This window comes from Protopterus annectens, chromosome 7.part0, assembly GCF_019279795.1.
Source record: "Protopterus annectens isolate FY-2018-M chromosome 7.part0, PAN1.0, whole genome shotgun sequence".
NCBI lineage: Eukaryota > Metazoa > Chordata > Ceratodontiformes > Protopteridae > Protopterus > Protopterus annectens.
Genome location: NC_056739.1, coordinates 1,125,500,251 through 1,125,523,063, shown reverse-complemented (window position 1 = coordinate 1,125,523,063; position 22,813 = coordinate 1,125,500,251). Strand labels below are relative to the sequence as shown.

Here is a 22,813-nt window from a genome sequence, read left to right as displayed (position 1 = left end):
CATCAGGCCCATAATTGAATACAATGCCCCTTTGGGATGTACCTTACCCGACACCTGCAGCAACTGGAGAGACCCCAAAAGTACCTCACCAAGAGGATCATGGGCTACAAACAGATGTCCTATGCAGCTCAACTAAAGAAACTCCGGCTCTACTCAGTTGCTTACCACCTACTCAGAGGCGATCTATGCCTGACGTACAAAGCCATGTCAAACCCAGAATTAATGGACATGCTCCACCTCAAAAAATCCAAGTCCCTTAGAGCTACATGCTCCAGGGACCTAAACCTCAGCACAAAAATAAATAGAACATGCTGGAGGGACAGATTCATTTCCCAGAGGCTCCCCTCATTCTGGAATAGAATCCCAATTCATGTTAGACGTAGCCCCTCGCTGACCCTCTTCAAGTGAAATCTGGAAGCATGGATGGGAAATTGCAAATTCACCCCTGGGATCTCTTCTGTGTCCCTGCTAGACAGAGGCACAGTAAACTAATCTTAAAAGGGGTACCTTCCGTGGCCTACTTTACAGAGGCACAGTAGGCTAATCTAATAGGGAGACGGAAGCCAAATACACTCTGGCTAGGCTTATAAATGCCCTAGGGCAGATAGCCTAGTATCTACCTATGAACCTATGAACCTATATATATATATATATATATATATAGAGAGAGAGAGAGAGAGAGAGATGGGTCTGTGTCAGATGATCAAGTTTTCTGAAACCAAAATTCATATGGTCAAGACCATATGATCGAGTTTCCAAAAACTTGAACACCAGAAAAACACACTTGCACCCCCAACACCCCCTGCAAATTATATATACCAACTCTGAGATTGCACTAAAGTGAGGAAAAGGGTAAATTTCCCAATCGCACTGTACCGCAATCTCAATTCAAAGGCTTTGGGTTTTCAAAAACTTGATCATATGATGTCGACCATATGAATTTCGAGTTTCTGAAAACTCAGTCAACTGATAGGGACCAGTATATATATATATATATATATATATATATATATATATATATATATTGTGTGTGTTAACTGCAGCAAAGAAGCACTATCCCATCGACATGTCAATAAGCTGCTGGTGTGTAATAACAGAAACAACTTTGAATGAAACAGTAGTAAACTAAAATACGACTGTACCTGATGAGCAAGTTCATGTGCTGTAACAAGGCTAACCCAGAGTTTATTCTTCAGTGTAGATGTTTCTGGGTCATACAGCAAAGATGTCTTCCGGAAGGTGATAAGGCCCCAATTTTCCATGGCACCAGACTCAAAATCTGGAATTGCAACCAAATCTAGTGACAGAAAGAAGAAAGGTCAAATTAGCATTCTGTCAGTTGGATAGAAGATATAAGTACTATGTAGGCAGAGAATTAGGTTCTTTCTAACCATAACAGAAGCTATTATACCTTCAGTCTTGCTACTGCATGAAAGTGTAAATTTACTGGTGCAACATAAGCAAGATAACAGAAAGCATGGTAGTTTAATAATAATAACAAGAGTTCAGAAACACTTATAGTATTTTATAAATGGGTTTTTGAAAGATAAGTAGCATAGTTTAATTCTTAACCAAAAAAGAATGGAGTACAGCTGGACAACAAACACAAAACTCCAAAAAACAGTCGTAGTGAAGGAACCATGAAAAGATATATAGTTGACAAACGTTTGTTTATTAATGTTAATAAACAAACATTTATCGACTATATATCTTTTCATGGTTCCTTCACTACGACTGTTTTATGGAGTTTTATAGTTTAATTCTTGAAACAGAGATTCCATCAGCATATAATAATAACTGGTCTGCTTGATTAGGCCATTTTCTTTATTAGTAGATAGACTGCCTATTAACCAACAGCTTATTTTCCCCACTGTTCATATGTTGTACTTTAAATCTGTCACATAAATTCCTGAATTCTGTAACTGTGTTGGCTTGTGGCTCCATTTTTATCCTGCTCTTTATATAATGTTGTACATCTTTGGATCTCCCCAGAACTGTATGCTTGCATCTTATGGTTATGTTATGTTATGTTATTTTCCTGCATGTTTCCTTTTAACAAAATGGTGCCTGTTTCTGTAGATTTCAAGATGATAAAATGTTTCAGCCTATAAACATACTCTCAGTTTTTGTTAATGCTGTGAATTAAGCTCTTCTAGACTATCCTTGCATGATTTCTGGTGAAGTTCATGCACAATTTTCATGTCCCACTCTGAACTCTCTATCCTGTCTATGTACATCTGAAAATAAAGATTCCAGACTTGCATGCAATGTCCTAAACACTGTCTCACAAGCTGTCCCTAAAGAAGGATAGCAACTTCCTGAGTTTTCCCAATGATGCTTCTTTCTATGCACCCAGTATTCCAATACTTTTCCTTGGTACCATGTTACACTTTTTTCCTACAACTAGGTTGTCTGACATAACTATTCTATTTTATTTAGTTAGTTACTTACCTGCTTAATTGTTTTTCTTGTTTGGTGTTGGTCATGACCTGAGTCAAAAGGCATTAATTTGATGTATTTATAAGGAATAAAGCATTATGTGATAATATTTTAAATGCATAATTACATCTTAGTTTGCATAGAAAAGTCGAAGGTAATACATTGTATAATATATTACATCTTGACATGTCAGCATAGGAAGTATAAATGTGTTTCCACACAGAGTTGTAAATATGAAATAATTCAGCAAAGGATGGCAGAAAAAGTTATCTAATTAATAAATTACTCATCTGAGCAGTATATAAGCTTGAAAATAAATACAAAAGGTTGAAGTACACTGAATTGTAAAGCATATTACATTAGCAGATGATCAAATTAGATCACTGCATTAAATGATTAAAACTAGTGCCCTATATGTGGTTGATGTGGATCAACTGTTATCTCTCCAGTCCCCCCATGTGATCTTTCCCTAACCATGCAGATGGGTAATAAGATCACTAGTAGTATATCAACTGTTTTCAACTTTTTCAGGTATTTCTCTTTTTCCAACAGTGATTGAACATGGATTTATCATTTGCAAGTAAGGAGGGTATGATGGATAAACCAACATCATAGAGTTTGCGTGAAGCCATGCCTCCCTGCAAAAAAAATAATTTATCAATTGTTGTGTCATTATTAACTTGGGGACTTGTATACTTGATCAGTTGTGACTGAATGCACAGTGTTTTGTGTAGTTGCCGCTCTATATTCTATAAGGGAAGCAAGTGAAAAACAAAGTATACATATAATAAAATATAGAATTAAGTGTGAAATATTCTTTAGATATATGAGAGAAATGTTTATGCACAAAATAAGGTGGAAAATATGTTTTGTAGAAGTAAGTTTATTTTTAATTATTGCGGTGGTGGTGCTGCGGTAGGGTTGTCGCCTCACAGCAAGATGTCCCGTTCGATTCTCAGCTAGAGCGTCTTCTGTGTGGAGGCATACGTGAATTGGGCATGCCTTCGTTGAAGGTTGTGCATCAGGGCTGGTAACCCGGTACGTAAAAATCCATTACCAATTGTTAGCAGACCGGAGTTCCGCTGTGGCGACCCCTAACCGGGAAAAGCCGAAAGACACAAACATTTACAATAGATTTGCTTAATTAATGTATTTATTGAGAGACAGCTATTGCGAGGTTAGCAGTACACAAAAAAGGAGGTGTACTGTAGATAAGACTGAAAGCAATGAGTGAACCTGGTAGTAATGTAGGAGATGGGATAGAAATATCTGCCTTGAAAGAGCAAAAAGTTAATTTTTAAAAAGAGATTAGACTAGTTTTTAAATTTGTATGCAATGAACTCATTACCTAAAGGGCAAGTAGGAAACAGGCAGTTTCAGTTGTGACAATTGTGTTTGAGAGAATGAGTGGCAAAGGATGGTTGTGGCAGAGTTTTAGAGTCTTACCAGAGAGGGATACAAGCAAAGAAAAAAAACAATAAGCAAGAGGGCAGAAATAAAGAAAACTACATGGTAAGATAAAAGAGGTTAAGAAAAATAGCCTATCTGTAAAACTGCATGTTATTTGTAGAGTTTTGCAGGGGAGTTGTGTGTATGAAAGAATAACAAAGCAATAGGTTGTATTAAGAAGTCTTTATAGAGAGGCAAGGTTGTTAGAGGGCATATTTTAATTTGGGAAAACGGAAGTTTTAAATGTTGGATTTACATGCCTCAGGGTTAAGGTGACTTTTTTACATAAATGCAACTTTCGCTTCTTTTAGAACATTATAGATAGATGTCTATATGAGGAATTTATGTTTGGGAAGGGCAGACCAACAGCTAATTATTTGATTGAGTATACCAGCTCAATGGGATATAAACTGGAGAATGAAGGGGGTCCATGAAAGTACTGAGTAGTGTTAAATATTGATTTTATCATTGATTTAGTACTGGTAGAGTTAACTATCAACTTATGGTAAATTAAGTATATACCTTTCACATGCTGAATTAGGATCTGGAGATCATGAGGGTTAGAGGATGTTCTAAGGAGGAGAATATCATCAGCCCACAGTATCATGTTGAGACATGGCAGGAAGTTAATGAAAAGGGAAAACAATGAGGCCTAGTATCAAATCTTGGAAAACTCCACTCTGATTATTAGTTAAACTGGATATGAAATTACAGAAGAGAACTCCAACAGAACAATTTGAGAGGAATATTGAAAACCAAAAAAGTGAGTTATTCAAAAGAATGATCAACAGAACTGAATTTGTTTTTTTTTTTTCTTTAATATCTATATATAATATACCTTTTTTTCAAATTGTTGATGATTGGGCATCTGGAAAGACCGTAGTAGTAGATGTACTGAAAACTGATATGAACCCATTCATGGAAGGACTAAGAATATTAGTTTTGTGAATTAGTTCAATGGTTTTTGTGTAAGGTAACTTCTGCAATTTTTATCTAGGTGGAAGTGGTTTTCTACAAGTCTGTAACACTCATATAATGAAAACAGCTGCTCCGTTTTCTTCAGAGGTGCAAACAGTAGAAATGGCCTAGCTATTTAGCTCAAGGTTTACTTATGAATCTAGCATGGTGTGGAAAGTTGGAGAAATTATTTTAGATAGAGGTTTAGCCTGCTTCAGTGGGCAGCCTTTTGAAATTAAATGTAAAAATAAGATTACCTTAAGAGTGATCAGATTATCGAGTTGAAGAGTCACTGGATGATAATGAATCGTGCAATGAATGTGAGGAAAGCAGAAAAAAATAAATAGAGCTCATTGACAGAGATAGGAATTTTATTAAGATCAAGATGAGGGAATGAAACAGTCATAGATGAGTTACTATAAAGTGTCCCTATTTCTGACAATGGTGTTGCCAAGTACAGCTTATTTACTTTCTTAAATAGCTAGATTTGGTTAATTTTGTAAATTCTTTTTTTTCTAAATATATTTTATTTTTATGTAATGCATCAACAATTATGCACATACATTTTAATATGATCAGACCAAATGCAAACAGCAGCAGACACTGACATTTAACATCACACCCATCTCTGGAACCAGCTCCCCATCCATGTGAAGCAGAGTTCCTCCCTAACTAATTCAACTGTAACTTGGACAATTGGATGGAGAACAGGAAATGCATCCCTGGTTTGGAACCTATGTCTCTAATGGACACAGGCAACCTGTAAATGGTTCATCTCCCAGGCCCCTGCTTGTAAATGTTTCATCTTCCAAGCCCTTGCTTATACTTATCAAGAGAACTTGTCAGAAATTTGGGATGCATGGTTAGGCTTAAAAAGGCCCTCGTGGTCATTGACGTAGTAAACATCTGTGAACCTATAAAACAATCCTGCTCAATAACACGTCAAATCTCAAATGATTATCAAGAAGGATGTGTTTGTGATTTTAAAATACAGTCCAATATGCACATAGTTTACCAATTAATCTTTTCTAAAACATTTTAATTTCCATATAACAAATCCGAAGCAACTGTAAATATAGCCTTTGAAGACATCATCAGTAGTAGAACTTTATATAAATAATGGTATATGTTACTTTGGGCACAATAGCTCCTCTTCAAATAATCCCTCATTGCATTCCTCCAATTAATGACAAAGTACAAAGTCATGAGCAGTATGCCCCTACCCTATAACGAGAACTAATCCAAATGAATGATTAAGAAAAGAGAGAATCATCTGTCACACCCTAACTTATCCAACATTTACTTCTCCTTGAACCTCTCTTCTTCTACTGCATGCTTACCCAAGCTTAACATCAATGTACTCTGTCTCCCTTACCTGTTAGTTACTCATTAAACACCCTTGCTTCATCTAGTCACAGTGCAGACACCATCCTACCCAACACTCACACACCCCTTCTTCCCCTCCCTGTTTATATCATCTGCCTTTTAACCACTACTGTAGCTTTTCCTACTAGCTTCATCCCCCAACTTGATATTCTCTTATTCTCCATCATTTTCTAATCTCTTTTTCATACTGTTCTGCAGTTTCTGACAGTCTCTGATTTTCTTGCTTATGTAATTGACATTGGTTCCACTTTTGTATAGCTCAAACATGCTTCATAATGTATTTTTAGTCCAAACAGGCAGAACCATGACAGAACCACTCTCTTCCCTTTCCTTCTACCTTCTCCTATCTCTGTATAACCTATTTACATCCACACCACATGCAGTTACACTCCGTTTACACTTACCCAGTTCCACTAAAATGCATAGGAGTCATACCTCTCTTTCCTTCTAATATTCATTGGAGTTTGATACCATCCAAGTATCGATTATTTATACAGACTCCATATTAGGCCTGTCTGTTTCAACTTATTCTACATATTCCAGACTTCCTTCTAAAACCTGCTGTCAGCCCCAAAACAACCATCTTTTACTCAAAACTGTTTTAACCTCTCCATCCCCTCATTCACTGCCTTTACAACAAGGTCTATATATATATATATATATATATATATATATATATATATATATATATATATATATATATATATACATACATACACCTTGCATTCTGTTTTTCCTTGCCCCTAATCATGAATCCTTCTTTACTTTAATGTCTTTACCCTGTTCTATCTTCCATTCCTTTTCTCTCTGCCTCTTTCCCACCATGCCTTTAAGGGCCTCAGATTTCAACCAATCCCTCAACCTCACTTCATATGTATCTATCATTTTGCCAAAGGTCCTAAACTTACCTACCTCTTCATCCTTCCACACATACATCTATTATGCAACTCCCTTCCCCAAAATGCAAGCTTTCTCCCTTCCATATCCCTCTGTTTCCTCTAGCAGTTTGTGATCTTCTACTCCCTTCCAAACTTTGAAAGGTCCCCAGGCCTTTTCCATGTTTTCTTTTTAGACATCTTCTCCACCCTTTCCATAAAACTTTGCTTTTCTGAGCCTTCTTTCTTTCCCACATACCTCTTTGATTTGCCTGTTCTCCCACCTCCACTGCTTCAGTGTTAGGAAACCACAATAGCATAACCCAACATACACTATCTCCTCTAATTTTCAGACTTGCTCTCTCAGTTCTTTGCCCCTTATCTTTAAATATAAATCTGACATATAAATCGTATTCTTCTGTCTTGAGACACAATCGATAAATACTGCATTAATTATAAAATTAAATGACGGTTCATCAGCCAGACCACTTTCAGTCTCCTGTTGACATTACTGTTTGTAGTACTCTATATGTGGAGCAGCCCTTTAACTTTTGGGATTAACCCCAAATTCCTTTATTTCATTTCCACTATTAAGTATACTTTTATTGTCAAGTTTCTAGCCCCAAAGTTCAGCCAAATCTCCCATCCCTTGCATCCCCATCATAATTGCCAGTGACTTTTGTGGGTGTAATTTTAACCAAGAACCCTTCAAAACTATATTAAATAAATCTAAAACTGCCACCAGCAATGTTGGAGTATCAACCAACAATAATATTCCATCACCTGCAAAAAAGTTTTGAGTATTGTTACCACATCCATTCCCTCCCAACACCACTAGCCCTGTAAGAACCTTGCATTGAAAGATGACAACTCTGTTTTTAGGAGGAAAGGCAGGGTGACAAAGTGCATCCTTGTATTGTATTACTACCTAACTCAATAGGATGTGACACTCCCCTTTTCAGTACATTTTTCTCCCATGGGAACCTGTATGGTGATTTAATCCCCCTTACAAAGTATCACTTCCTAATTACATGAAGTAAAGTATCAAATAAAAAAAATCCTACCCTACAATACAGAATTCTTTTTGTACACCAAAAAGCACAATCCTAACTCTGCCTTGCACTGCTCTACCCCCCGCCTCCAGAAAGTTCTATAACAACTCTTAGTCCTCTACGGAAGACCAGTTAGTTCCAAATCTGCCTGGACAATATGAATAATTCTAGGCAACGCCATCTTTAGCTGAGCCTGCAGAACCATAGCAAATATTTGTATGTCTCTGTTGTAGAATGATGTTGGGTAAAAGTTAAGCAGATCCTCAAGAGCTCCTTTACCCTTTTGGCAAAACAACTTCTATAGTTTCTGTCCTAGAAATAGTAAGAATATTTTAGTAGACTCCCTGTTAAACATCTGAATCAATGATGCCACCACCTCCAAGCCCATTTTTTTAATAAACTCATGGGAAGCCATCAAGGCTCACTAGTTTACCCCATTTGGTTTGCTATATTATTACTAATCCTTCCCCTTTCCATGTGCTCCTCCCTAAATACTTTTTCATCTGCTGTGATTAAAGTATCTCCATTGCACTCCCCATACGTATGCATTTCAGATGGTCCCTACATCTAATGCAAACATCTATAATATTCAGCTAAATAAGACTTCTCCAATATGTGAGACCCTCATACCCGTCATCCCTTTCTTACTTTTAATGCCTTAATTTACTACTTTTCTCATCAGTTCTTAAGCTGCTACAACAATTTAACTTGTACAGCTGCATTTCTGCACCATGATGCTGTGGATCTCCCTAGTTCAGGCTCAGTTTGGTTCTTCTCTGAAATGTCTTTATTTCTTACCCATCACCTTTTGCTGTTTCAGTTTTCATTTCCAACAGCATTTATGTATTATTAGTTTTCATCTCCACATGAACCTGCAAAGGTATCCAACATAATACTCCTCATCAATGTTCATGTGTTCAAGTTAACCCTAAGCGTTATCTTCCCTGGTCTCTATTTCTTAAGGGGCAACACTAATCTACCTACTCTCACCCCCCCCCCCAGATTAGTTGTCCCTCATTTCTCATGCAGACTTCATTAATATAAGGACTCAAAATGTCAGATGGAAGTGGGGTAAAAGGGCACATTCATAAATGATATCTCATTCTCCCACTAACCATTATTTCTTTCTTTGAAAAACTTGTTTCCATTATGCACCCTTCTACTCCCAGGGTAGCTGCCTGTTAATCCAGTGCACATGTCACTGGATTCATTCTGTCATCTAGTGCTATCATCTGCTGAGGCTTCTGGTGGTATTTAATGTGGAGGTTTAAAGATATGAGCTGTTGAGTTGTTTCCTGTGGTACATGATTTGCTTCCCTCAGACTTCATTTACCTATTGTGTGCCCTTGAGCAAATCAGTTAGCCAGTAGCACTGTGGGACAGCTGGAAAATTGGGCTTGGTTCCTCAGTAGTCTCCTGGACCACATTTTTATTTATTTATTTTATTTATTTATTTAACATGTGTTTACCAGGAAAGTCCAACTTGGAACAAGCCAATTTTCAGCAGAGGCCCAGGGAGAAACGCTCCAGATGCATGTCTTTGTAACTTGGGAAGAAACCAGAGCACCCAGAGGAAACCCACATGAATGCAGGGAGGACATGTACACTCTGCACAGAAGGCACCCCAGCCGAGGATCGAACTGGAGAACCTCCTGCTGTGAGGTGAGAACACAAACTGCTGCACCACATGCCTAGTAACAACCCATATAGAAAAAATATATTGATTTGTCATGCTCAAGAATGATAGTTTATGGTACTTTGTTAAGAAAATGGTTATACTGCTTGTCTCTTAATCAGATGGAGCTGTGTCTGATTTTCAACTGAGAGCATTTTGTGGTATGGTGGTCCAGTAGTAGGATTTCTGCCTCTCAGCTTTAGGGTCTGGGGTTCTGTTCTTACTTCCAGCCTGTGCCTGTGTGAAGTTTGTATTCTTTCTGTGTGGGATTTGTGATTTGACAGAACAGTGAGCTTAAGTTTAACTATGCTAATAAGCTGCTTCCTGTGCCAATGTACAAGGTTTAAATCTTTCTACCATCATTTACCTACTGTGTGACCTCCGGCAAGTCTCTTAACCTGTCAGTTGGAGCAGTTGGGAATTTGGTCTAGGCTTCGTAATGGTCTCCTGGACTGTATGTTTAGTAACAAATGTATAAACTGTTTCAGACTACCATATCCTATAAACTATGAACTTTTTTCCCACTTCTCCTGATCTCCTAGGTTATTTATTTATTTATTTATTTATTTTTATTTGCCCTTTGGTAACCAGGAAAGTCTGAATTATCCAATGTCTCATTTTCAGTGGAGGCCCAGGGAGAAAAGCTCAACAGATTCAAAAAACATTTAAACAATATTTAATAAGTAATTACAATCAAAGGAACAAGGGGAGAAATCCAACAACAGATTAATTATTTTGCAATAAGGTAACGAATAATTATATACAAGGGGAGAAGTCCCACTGCAAATTAAATATTTTTCAATGAGTTGGGGAGAAAGGCTCTACAAACACACACAAAAACATTTTACAATAGCTGATAAGCAATTAAACACAACAGGAAAAAAGTCTTACAATAGATACAACTATTCAGAATAGATTGGGGTGTACCTTATATACAACTGAACATAAATACATTTACAGAATATTGCTAGGAGAGATTGTGATCAAGAATAAAATATGTACTGCAAGTTGCAAGACACTTTGAAAAAATGGCTAGCCTATGTCAAGTAAAGTAATATTGATATATATACTATATAGTTATTCAAAATATTGACTATATTTCTAATAATATATGGAGGTGATCTATATAATCAAATAGTCTGATGCCAAAATAGACAGAATCCTAGAATGAGATGAGGAGGATTAATGTGCTGGAGGGAAAATTAAAGATATGTAGAGAGAGTTGATTAGTATTAGAGAGATGAGAATGTTATGGAAAGGCAGAAGAGATGAAATAAATAGCAATAAGTTTCAGTTAGGATGAGGAGGTAGAAGAGAATCCATTAGAAGTATGGTAAAATGAGAGCTACGTTTAATATTAGGCCATTAATACCTGCTAAGATATATGGAAGTTATAGTCAGGTATCAGATATGGGGGTTGTGCAGATCTAGGTGTCAGATAGATATTTTTTAGATTTGTCTTAAAAATGTAAAGGCTGTCATTAAGTTTATGTATGCATTAAGTTTAGTAGGGCGTTGCTTTATTCTGGTTTGTATATTCACTTGTAGACTAGGAGTAGGTGGTTGTGAGCTGTTTTGGTAATTCAAGCCAATCAAGCTGTTTTAGGGCTAAGCACTGATGGCTTCAGTTTGGTAAGTTAATGGCAGATTTTAATTAGTTTAATTTATTTTGGTTAGACGCTTGAAGGTTATGTAGTACCATGGAACTAGATAGTAATTTGGGAAGTAGGAGTAGAGGGACCAGGAATTTCCTGGATGGATCAGGTAAGTAGTTTTTTGTGTTGTTGTTCTATAGTGTTTCCCTAACCTGTTGTACACGCAAGTCAAATTTTGGGTTATCATCAGTTGCCATGGCTAGTAGTTTGGTATGGGGGGGTGACTTCTATAGGGGTGTTATCAAAAGTTGTTATTGAGAAATTTTGTTTGAGGTGCGTAAGGACTTTTGAAAGGGATAGTAGCAGCTTTGCAGCTTTTTGGCTTAAGTAGAAGCTGGAAGTTGAGCCAGCTTTCAACTGTTGAAAATGACTTTTCAGTAATGTGTTCTAGAGTAACTGGGTTACAGGCAGAATAGATTAATATGCAGTCATCAGCATATTATATGAGGATGCCTGACATTTGGCAGAGTGGTAAAAGCAGTAGCCCTAGTATGGACCCTTGGGGAATACCTGTTTTCACCTGTAGGAATGATCAGTAGGACTTTATCCATTTAACAGACTGGAATCTATTAAAAATGTAGCTGGAAATCAGTTTGTAAAGGTGGTTGATAGGCCAAGTAAAGAGATTTTACATCAGTGACTTTGGAGAAATCCAGAAACACAGCAGAAACCAGTTGGCCTTTGTCTCTGGCTAGATTAATAAAACTGGTGAAGTTTAGGAGAGGTGTACTACAGCTATGCCTTGGTCTGAAACCATGTTGGGTGGGAATAAGGAGGTTGTTTATAAGTGAGCCGTTAATTAATTATGAGTGTACTTTTCATGGCTTTTCAAAGGGGGGAAGAGAATGGCAATGGGTCTAAAGTTGTTTATTATCACTGGAGTTTCCACCCTTGTGAAGTGTGATGATATGAGTTTTTTCTATAGGACTGCGACATGTGATTCCTCAATAGACCTATTTATGAGTACAGATATTGGAAAGAAAATTGAACTGGCAGCTATTATTAAGAAATCTACAGGAATTACAACTGGAGCTAGTGTATTTGGCTAAATTTATTTGAGGTATTTCTTGATTTATGTGATGGATTTGTTGAAAGGAGAAAGAGTATTAATGGAATGGGAGGTGAGATGATGTGAGATGCAGTCATCTTATTAGAAAATGTCAATTAGTTTTGAATTTAACTGTGAAGTAGTTTAGTGATGCTAGAGATAAAGTAATAATTGAAAGGATTAGCTGTTTCTTCTGATGAGCAGTGGAGGTTGGGGTTTGGTTGTCCATTTGAGCCAGGGTATACCCTCCTTCAAAAGCCTACTTGAAACATACCTCTTCACCAACCATCTATGCAACTGTAATTGACCCCCTGAAGCCTTGTCCACTTGTTATTTCAAAACCCCATCTGTCCTGGACAACACAAACAATGCCATCTAACTATACCCATATATGTGTGAGCAATAACCTATATATGAGTGTATGTATATGTGTGTGTGTGTGTGTGTGTGTGTGTGTGTGTGTGTGTGTGTGTGTGTGTGTGTGTGTGTGTGTGTGTGTGTGTGTGTCTGTATGCATTTATGTATGTATGTATGTATATATATATATATATATATATATATATATATATATATATATATATATGTAGGGATCTAGGACATTTGCTCAAGTGAGCAAATGACCGAAACCCAAACGGCCGTGGATACTTACGTGAAAGTGCTTTTCACCAAAGAAGCACTTTTGCATAAGTATGCCTGCTGCCGAGACTGTACTATGGTGTGGGTAAGGAAATTTCCCTTTTCCCCACTGTAGTGTGGTCTTGGAGGGAGAATATTAAAGTAGGGGGGTGTGGGGGGCATGTAGTGTTTTATTATTTTTTTTGTAACACGCTTTAACGAAAGCGCTTTTTCGATAAAAGCATTTTTGTTAAAGTGTGTTCGGTTATTATGGATTCGGACGTTTGCTCACTCAAGCAAACGTCCTAGATCTATATATATATATATATATATATATATATATATATATATATATATATATATTCACTTTACAAGCTCGAGATACCAGATCATGACCCCAGGATCAAAGATCAAGTCCAATACACATGAATTCATTTAAAAAAGCCAGTGACTCAATGTTATTGAACGCACCTGTAATCATTGTAGATAATCATGTATAATTCAAAAACTTTGTGCCAAAAGTCTGACTTTCAAGTAATGACAGCTGTCTTATTCATGGGCAAAACAAAATCTAAGGGAAGAATTTGGTGTCATGACAATAAAAGTAAAAATGCTTGTAAGAGAAAAAATATCTCTGATGACAGGAACATATTGTCATTGTTTAAAAAATATACTAGTAAGTGCGTTTGGTAATCATCTACATGGTCACAATGAAAAAGGAAGAAAAGTGACTAGTGCAATGTATACAGTTTGTTGGTGTCATTGACAATATACTCCAACCATGATTTCTATAATGTCCACAGTAATATAATTCAGTTTCAACCTGCTCCTGCCACTCATGGTTCAACTTTATTGTGCCATTCAAACAGCTGTTAAATAATTGAAAAAAACTTTACAGCCTTAAATGTTTCACAGAAAACAGTATGACTTTTATTAAAAATCACTTGTCAATGCAACTAAAGCTTTCTAGACAAGCTTTATTGAAGGTTAATTTTCCAAGCAATCAGTCTGAGTACCTGTATTATAATTGTAACTGTTTTTTTTTAATTTTTCCAGTACAGCAGATTGTCTGAACTTATTAATCTTAATTAAAGCTTTACCAGTTCCATATCTCTGTAATAATCATTTACAGTAACTACTACACTATTAAAATCCTAATACTCATAAGCTTTCCGAAAGATTCCCTAAAGTAATGCAAGTCTGACTTCCATGTATAAAGCTATTCACAGGTAATACAAACTACAAAAAGAACAGCCAAAGTGTCTAAAAGGGAATCACTTCTGGACTGGATCCTAACCAACAACCCTTCCCTAGCCTTCCAATCAGGTTGCCTCCCTGATGGTATTAGTGACCATCTTCCTACTTACTTAGACAATAGCTTAATCTCCCCAGACAAATCTCCTGCCGTCAGATTCTTAACAAAACGAACTTCAATACGCAAACATTTATATCACTCTTACAACACTGCGATTGGTCCTCGCTCATATCTCTTCCTCTTGATACTGCTGTACACTATTTTAACACCACCTTCCTTGATATACTAAATAGGCTAGCCCTTGTAGAACTTCTAGAATAAAATCCAACTATGTGCCTTGGTTAACAAAGGACACTAAAAACCTTCTCAAACAAAGAGACAAAACCTTGATACTCTAGCATTCCAACAGAAATCAGTTAAACCTAGACTTATGCAAACAACTTCGTAATAAAGCCAAATCCCAACTCAAACTAGACAAAAGAACATACTATACTGTAATACAACAGCAGCATTTCTACAAAATCAGAAAATTCTGGTCAGCCATAAAGAAACTCCATAAAGAAACTCTGTCAACACGATCAAACATCTACCATCAATTAACCTTCAAACAACAGCAATAGCGATAGTATGGCAACACGATTCAACAATTACTTCACAAATTCTATTCTCTCACTTTACAAGTCTCACATTAACACACTCCAGTTATCCCAAGTACTTCCAATGACACCACAGAAACCTTTACCCTTAAACCTGTCCAGACTCTAACCATAAAAAAAATACTCTGTAAACTCAAACCACACCCCTTGCTGCAGACAACCTACCTTCAGAATTCCTAAAAGTAGCAGCCGATGTTATAGCCTGTTCTATTGGTATTCTGATCAACTGCTCTATCTCAGAACTCTACATTCCCTTATGCTGGAAAATATCTTATGTTATCCCTCTGCACAAAGGGGGGAACTTGACCGATTTTTTTAACTACAGACCCATTGCTATTTTATCACCCATTTCCAAGTTATTAGAAAAATGTATCCACATGCAGCTTTTAAGCTATCTACTTTGTGGTTTCTGCCTAAACCACAGTACCACAACTGCCCTCCTAAGATTTACTAATACCATAAACAATTATAGAAATAATGGGATGTTAGTTTCCTCAAGTCTTCTTGGATCTATCCAAAGCTTTTGATACTGTTTCCTATCAGAAACTTCTTGACAAACTGTCTACTCTGCATCTCAGCCAATCTTCTCTAGCATGGTACCATATTTACTTATCTGGCTGACAGCAAGCCGTTAAGTGGCAGCAAGAACTCTCAACTCTATTACCTGTCAACATTGGGTGCCCCAAGGTTCTATCCTTGGTCCTCTGTTGTTTACTGTTTTTACCAATCATCTCCATACTTCTACTCCCCCAGCCTCTGCCATGAAATACACAGAAGGCTCTACTCTACTCTACCCTGAGCTGCACCTTCTCTCCATCAACTTATCACCACAACATAACAGTCCTTATTAGCAGTCAAATCATGGCTATCTGATTCACAACTCATTTTAAATCCATCCAAAACAAAACTGATGCTCTTTCACCCCACCAAAATACAAGATCCTCAAACCCCATTCCAAGTACATTTATCCAACACCACCATAACATCTGCTGTTACCCAAACAATCAACAACAATTTGAAATTTGACATATGCCTATCACAGTCCATCAAGAAGACACATGTTAAATTAGGATCACTGTACAGAATTAAGTCTTTCCTGACTAACAACTCCAGACAGGCAATAACCAGAACTCATCATCTTTCCACCCTATTAAACTCTTCTCCTGTCTTTACCAACATAAGCAAAACTGATCTAGCTAAGCTTGAAACCTGCTATAACAAAGTAGCTAAATTTGCCACCAACTCTCCTCGCAGGCCTCACCACTACACTGCCTTACATCAACTATACTGGCTAGAACTACCCCATTACTTAGCTTACACTTAACTCATGCTCTTTCACAGACTGGTACACCAAGCTGATAAAACTCCTGCTCCTCAGACTCTGCTTCAAACTTACACTGGCACCCGACCACTTTGATCCTCACATCCAAATCTAAGAATAAAGCTGACAACTCTCTACTCTAACTACATCTTCAAAATTTGGAATACTATCCCTCAGTCCATCATAACCACTGGTGATCCAACTCATTTCAAAAGCCTACTAAGAGTCTTTCTAAGTAACAGCTGGCTTTTCTCATGCACCTCTCCAGGGTAAACCTTATCACTCATTTCTCATCTCACTAACTTACTCTTTTATCACTTCACTTCTACCATAAGTACCTTGCTTACTTATTACTTACCTACCATACCCCTTCTCTTCAGTAACAATTCACCATACTACCATAAGTGCCTTACTTACTTAGTTATTACTTACCTACCATACCCCTTCTCTTCAGTAACAATTCACCATACTACCATAAGTGCCTTACTTACTTACTTATTACTTGCCTAACATACCCCTTCTCTTCAGTAACAATTCACCATACTAACATAAGTGCCATACTTACTTACTTATTACTTACCTACCATACCCCTTCTCTTCAGTAACAATTCACCATACTACCATAAGTGCCTTACTTACTTACTTATTACTTACCTACCATACCCCTTCTCTTCAGTAACAACTCACCATACTACCATAAGTACCTTACTTACTTATTACTCACCTACCATACCCCTTCTCTTCAGTAACAATTCACCATACTACCATAAGTACCTTACTTACTTACTTATTACTTACCTACCATACCCCTTCTCTTCAGTAACAATTCACCATACTACCATAAGTACCTTACTTACTTACTTATTACTTACTTACCATACCTCCTTCTCTTCAGAAACAATTCACCCTCTTAACTTCCAACACCTACCTACTTTTACATCTCACCCTCTGCCGTTCCTCTCCTCTCTGTTCCTTCTCCCTCTTCTGCTCTCTTCTCTACTCAGTCTTTCCTTCCCTTCTCGACTCCACTCTCTAGTTTACCCCCCTACACCAAGATCTTCTCAGCTGACAAATTATATAATTGGTAGATCATATCTTCCACCTATCTGATGAATAATTACATCATTTACTGCACTGTCTGAACTATTGTCTGTGTACTTCACACTCATTCGACATTATTCAGCAAACTGCCAACTTTATCAGCAACCTGCATTACTCTTATACTCAGTGTAACTCTATGTGTCTGAGATGTGTTTTATTGATGTGTTTTACTTTGTAATTATTCTAGCTGATATGTCTCATTGTAGCCTATGAAGTGTATATCTTCTGTTTTTTCATTATTTTTACTTTTACTATTTGTAATCTTGTCACTGGAGCTTTTCTCCCCAGACCTCCGCTGAAAATGGGCTCTCACCCAGTCGGACTATCCTGGTAAACAAATGTTAAATAAATAAATATAAATTAAACATTCCAACAAAATACGCTGTATATTTTCTCTGATTTTTTCTCCTCATAGGCACAGTAGAATAACGCTTATCTGTTGCTATTTTAAAGTTCATATTTATATCTCATATTGATTGGCAATATTTTGTTTTTCTAAGTAAGTCACAGATTTTGTACCTCCCCTAAGCTGACCATCAGCTGCCATGAGCTCTTTTTCTCATTCGCTGGGTCTACAGGACTTTTCTTATTGGTGACCATTTGAAATGTCAGGACCTGATAGAGTGAGACCTGAAATACAGAGACAGAATGGCTAAAAAATGGACTTATTGCCATTTCCTAGAATATTCCCTTTTCTCTGAGGTATGGTGATTTCAGAGTTGGTATATATAAGTTAGGGGGGAGCTTGCTTCCTTGCAAAAAAAAGCGAAGATCAATGTTCGAGATTCACGGTCCAGCATTTTTAGTCTTTTTCTGCCTGCATGTCAGCACTCAGCATTTTGACTGTCAGTATTTCAATAGGGAACCCATCTTTTCCTTCACTGGGCCCAACCTGATCCATGTTTGGGGAAAGTGAGGAGATTGAGGGCACTGGTGTAATGTCTTATAGCTATAAGTGAGTGTGGCCTAAACCTAACCATCCTGTGTCAGCCTTGCAAGGTCTGCAATGGCTGCCTTCACAGGTCTGTTTCTGTTTCTGCACTTGTACAACCTCCTATCCACGTGATAGACTGCTTGCAGTGGGAAGCCCATCAGACCCCTAATGCTGCTTTTGCAGTGAGCACAGGCTGTGTCCCTCCCCATAATATGGGGACATTATGTTTACTCCCTGTATTCTTTTTGTAAGTATCTTTCTGGATGTTCCAGTTGGTGCAAGTATCTGGTCAGGTACATACCGGAGGGGCATCATACTCTATGATGGGTCTTATGAAGGCTGAGTACAGTGGTACGATGCCCTCTCTGGACCTAGATGCCATGCCCTTGCTTATAAGTTCAGCAACATAGAAGGATTTTCTTACTACCTTGGACACATGCTGGTTGAAGGCTAGGTTACTATCTACATGTGTTCCCCAATTCATGACTAGTGAGTCAACTTTTAAAGTATTTTATTAATGATGTAGTTGTAGACTTACCAAAAGGGACTATAATGCATTTCTTGATATTGAGTTTTAAGTCATGGCTTTGGCACCAAGCGTTTGTCTGTTTTAGATAGTCCTGAAGGGTGTTCTCATCTTGGGGAGATTCAATGACTGCTCTCAGTTTGCAGTCATCTGTGAACCTGGTCAGCCAAAGGCCTTTGACATCCAAGAAGTGGATGCCAAAGAAGAGTGAGCTTGGCAGAGAACCCTGGGGGACTCAAATGGTAACCAACCTCTTTACAGAGATGGGCTCACTGATTCCTACCTCCTGGGTCCTATCAGTGACCCAGCTAGCTATTCAGCATGTTATAAAGGGGCTTATGCTTAGTTCTATAAGTTTGTGGACAATGCCCACATGGGGTATTATACCAAATGCTTTAGCCAGGTTTAGGGAGGCAGTATGTACCATTTTCCCTTCATTCATTCAAAGTATTTAGCAGATTCAGTAAGCATGACTTTCCTTTGACAAAGCCAAACTGGGATGGATTACTTCCTTTTCTTATTTACCTTTCTCTTATTTATGGACAGCCTGCTTTTCCTTTGCTTTAATTTCTTGTTTGAATAACTTATGTATACCATGTGATTCCATATCGATCTCCTGTGAAATTGTTTGATTTCTCCAAAGCAACACAGACATTCCTTAATTATTTTGGCTGCAGTTTCATTGCCATTAAATGTATTTATTAACTGATTAAATCCCATAGGCAAGTTTCATAGGGCAACCAAGCCAGCAGCAATGTCTAGTTAAATAACTTGCTCACAGTGACATAGCATTAAATGTTGACTGAAATATTCAGACCTAGCACTTCAGCGAGATGGTGGTAGCAGCTTGTAGCTTTAATCCTCTCCATCAAATGTCTTTCACTGTCCATGAGTCTACAGTAGTCTGTACTTTTCTTTTATGTGATGGGTATAAAATTTAAATGCCTTATCACGTCTGGCCTAGATCTTAGTTATTTCTGTAAAGGTGTTCTGACAATGTGAGATATTGCCAGCTATGCCAAGAGAAGTAGGGCAGTGAATGTGGAACATATACTACCAAAGCTGGCTGCAGTTTTGTAAAGAATTATATGTCATTTGTATATCAAGCTGATTTGTACAGGTGCTTATATTGAAAATGTATTTGTAAAGTTGCTTGTGTACCAACAGTGGGTCCTGCTGGACAGAAAAAGAAATACACCTGTATGTCAGACTGTATTGTAATTGTTGGAATTAATATATTTTAACAGAAGATACGGGAAGAGAAGAGGTTAATCTCAATCCAGCTAACTTTGAAAACTAGTTTGAAATTAAATTACCTGGAAGGCCATAAAGATTGTATCTTAACAGTTCTGATTGCAGTCAGAGACAAAATATCTGGGAAAACACGGACTAGGAATCTTGTTGTATTGTCCTTAGCAGTGAACTAATGGCTACCCTGGAAGGGTGGAAGTGCTGAAGTGTTGAAGTGTGTGTGTGTGTGTGTGTGTGTGTGTGTGTGTGTGTGTGTGTGTGTGTGTGTGTGTGTGTGTGTGTGTGTGTGTGTGTGTGTGTGTGTGTGTGTGTGTGCTCGTGCATGTGTGTGTGTGTGTGTGTGTGTGTGTGTGTGTGTGTGTGTGTGTGTGTGTGTGTGTGTGTGTGTGTGTGTGTGTGTGTGTGTGTGTGTGTGTGTGTGTGTGTGTGTGTGTGTGTGTGTGTGTGTGTGTGTGTGTGTGTGTGTGTGTGTGTGTGTGTGTGTGTGTGCGTGTGTGTGTGTCAGCTACTTGGAGCAGGGACACAGAGTACTGGTTTCACAGAGAGGCTGGTGGAGGACTTGGCTTGGGACACTCGGCTGAGGACTCAACTCTGCAGCTGTGCCAGTGGGGAGTCTTACTTGGTGCCTTGATAGAAAGAGGGAAACCCAGCCCCCGGACTGAGTGTGTTTCTTGTGTGCTCTTAAGGCAAATTGTGTTTGGTGCAGAGTTGCATCTGGAAATATTGTGTCTATCTATTTTTGTTCCAAGTGAAGGTACCTCACCTGTGTCAGTGATGAGGATTCATGATTCTTGATTACTGGCCCAGAGGAAGGACATTACAGGTGTGTAAAGGAACCTACAGTTTTTACAGCATGACTTTTCACAGAATGCTCTTGTGATGACTGTTCATATAATGCTATTATCTTTGACAGCATCATGTTTTATTCCCTCCTTAAAGAGCTGCTCTATTGTTTCAGCCCCAAAACAAAATGCTAGAATATAAAGTGTTCTAAAGGTGACCATTTGAAATGTTGCGACCTGCTAGAGTGAGTCTGGAAATACAGAGACTGAATGGCAGAAAGACATGGGCGCTGGAACCATAGAGCGAGGGGGGAGGGGAGCACCCCCACTTTTGCAGATAATCTCATTTAAAAAAAAAAGCCATGGCTCAAAAGACAGATGCAGCTGAATGATTCAGCTGCATATATTCTAGCATGTCTTTTTTTTTCAATTTCCCAACCTGAATCACTACCGGCAGCCGAAAAGACAAACAGGTGGTAAACTATAGCTATAGGTACCAGAACCACCGGGCGAGGGGGAGGAGGACTCATGCGCATGTTGCACACTAATTTAAACACAAAAGTGTGCAGAAAGCACTTCTTGCTGATAAGGCTCCCAAGTGTTAGCTCCGTGGATAACTGCTTACTTCTAAGGCTCCAGTTCTGGAGTAAGTCAGTGATATTTCATTCTGTTATGCTTATGCAGTAAGTGATGGCCGTTTATTTTATGCAATAGCTCCGAAGTGATAGTGATGGCCGTTTAGTGCTAGCTCCATTTATTTTATGCAGTAGCTCCGAAGTGGTATTTCTGGCTCTGTTTATTTTATGCAGTAGCTCCAAAGTGATAGTGATGACCGTTTAGTGCTAGTTTCATTTATTTTATGTAGTAGCTAGATAGCTCACTTTGCCATTGGCCTAAATCTTTCTTTATCCCACTATGTTCTGTAAAGTGGCTGGAATTTCCCTCAATACCTTAATCAAACAAGTCACAAAATGGTACACAGATTGTTACAGATTTGATTGTAGTAATGCTAGTGTGTGCATTGCATTTTTAATTCTGTGTTTCAAATATACAGAATAGAAAACATAGGAAGTAACAGTACATGAGTTTACTGTGCGAGGAATTGCTGGCTGTTCCCATGGTGGTGTGAGAACAGTGTGAAAGTTGGTAAAATATTTGAGGCATTGCTTAGAATGATATTTACAAATTGTCATCAAGGTTTCAAAACATTTACAGTTAGTTATTTTGGCATTAGAATGGGCTCTGACGTTGGGTACCACTTGAAATTGCATAGTATTCCAATATATTGATGACTGTTTCTAGAGGTTATTTGCACATAATTACAAGTGTAATGCTTTGACTAGGGGTGTATTCAAGTTGTTTAATGTCTGGAATAATTTATGTGCTAGAGTTTGTAGGTACAATGCTATTGGATTTATATCAAAAAGGGTTGTAGCTCCAAAATGATAGTGATGACCATTTAGTGCTAGTTCCATTTATTTTATGCAGTAGCTCCAAAGTGATATTTCTTGTGTGTGTGTGTGTGTGTGTGTGTGTGTGTGTGTGTGTGTGTGTGTGTGTGTGTGTGTGTGTGTGTGTGTGTGTGTGTGTAATTGGGCTTAAACCCTGTACCTTAAGTACAGGGTCCTGCATTTTCTACCCACACCACCACATGTGATTCAGGGAGTTTGGCTCATACTTTTGGTCTGTTCCTCTTAAGATTTGTGGCTTTCTGGCAACTCATAATGAAAGCTCTTTAAGTTTCAGTCTTACTATCTTTTTATTTGGAAACACACAGTAACACAAAACACTATTTTAGCAGCTTTCTAAGATTATACAAGCAATATTTAAAATGTG

General features: G+C 37.9%; 1 protein-coding gene across 1 annotated transcript in view; it reads right to left on the bottom strand.

Moving 5' to 3' along the window:
* Window positions 1-22,813, bottom strand: part of LOC122806900 (endoplasmic reticulum aminopeptidase 1-like) — a 447,374-nt gene that overhangs the window by 324,652 nt on the left and 99,909 nt on the right. The window contains exon 6 of the mRNA XM_044077704.1: window positions 1,143-1,297. Within this exon, the coding sequence (XP_043933639.1) occupies window positions 1,143-1,297 (155 nt within the window). The remainder of the gene's footprint in view (window positions 1-1,142; window positions 1,298-22,813) is intronic.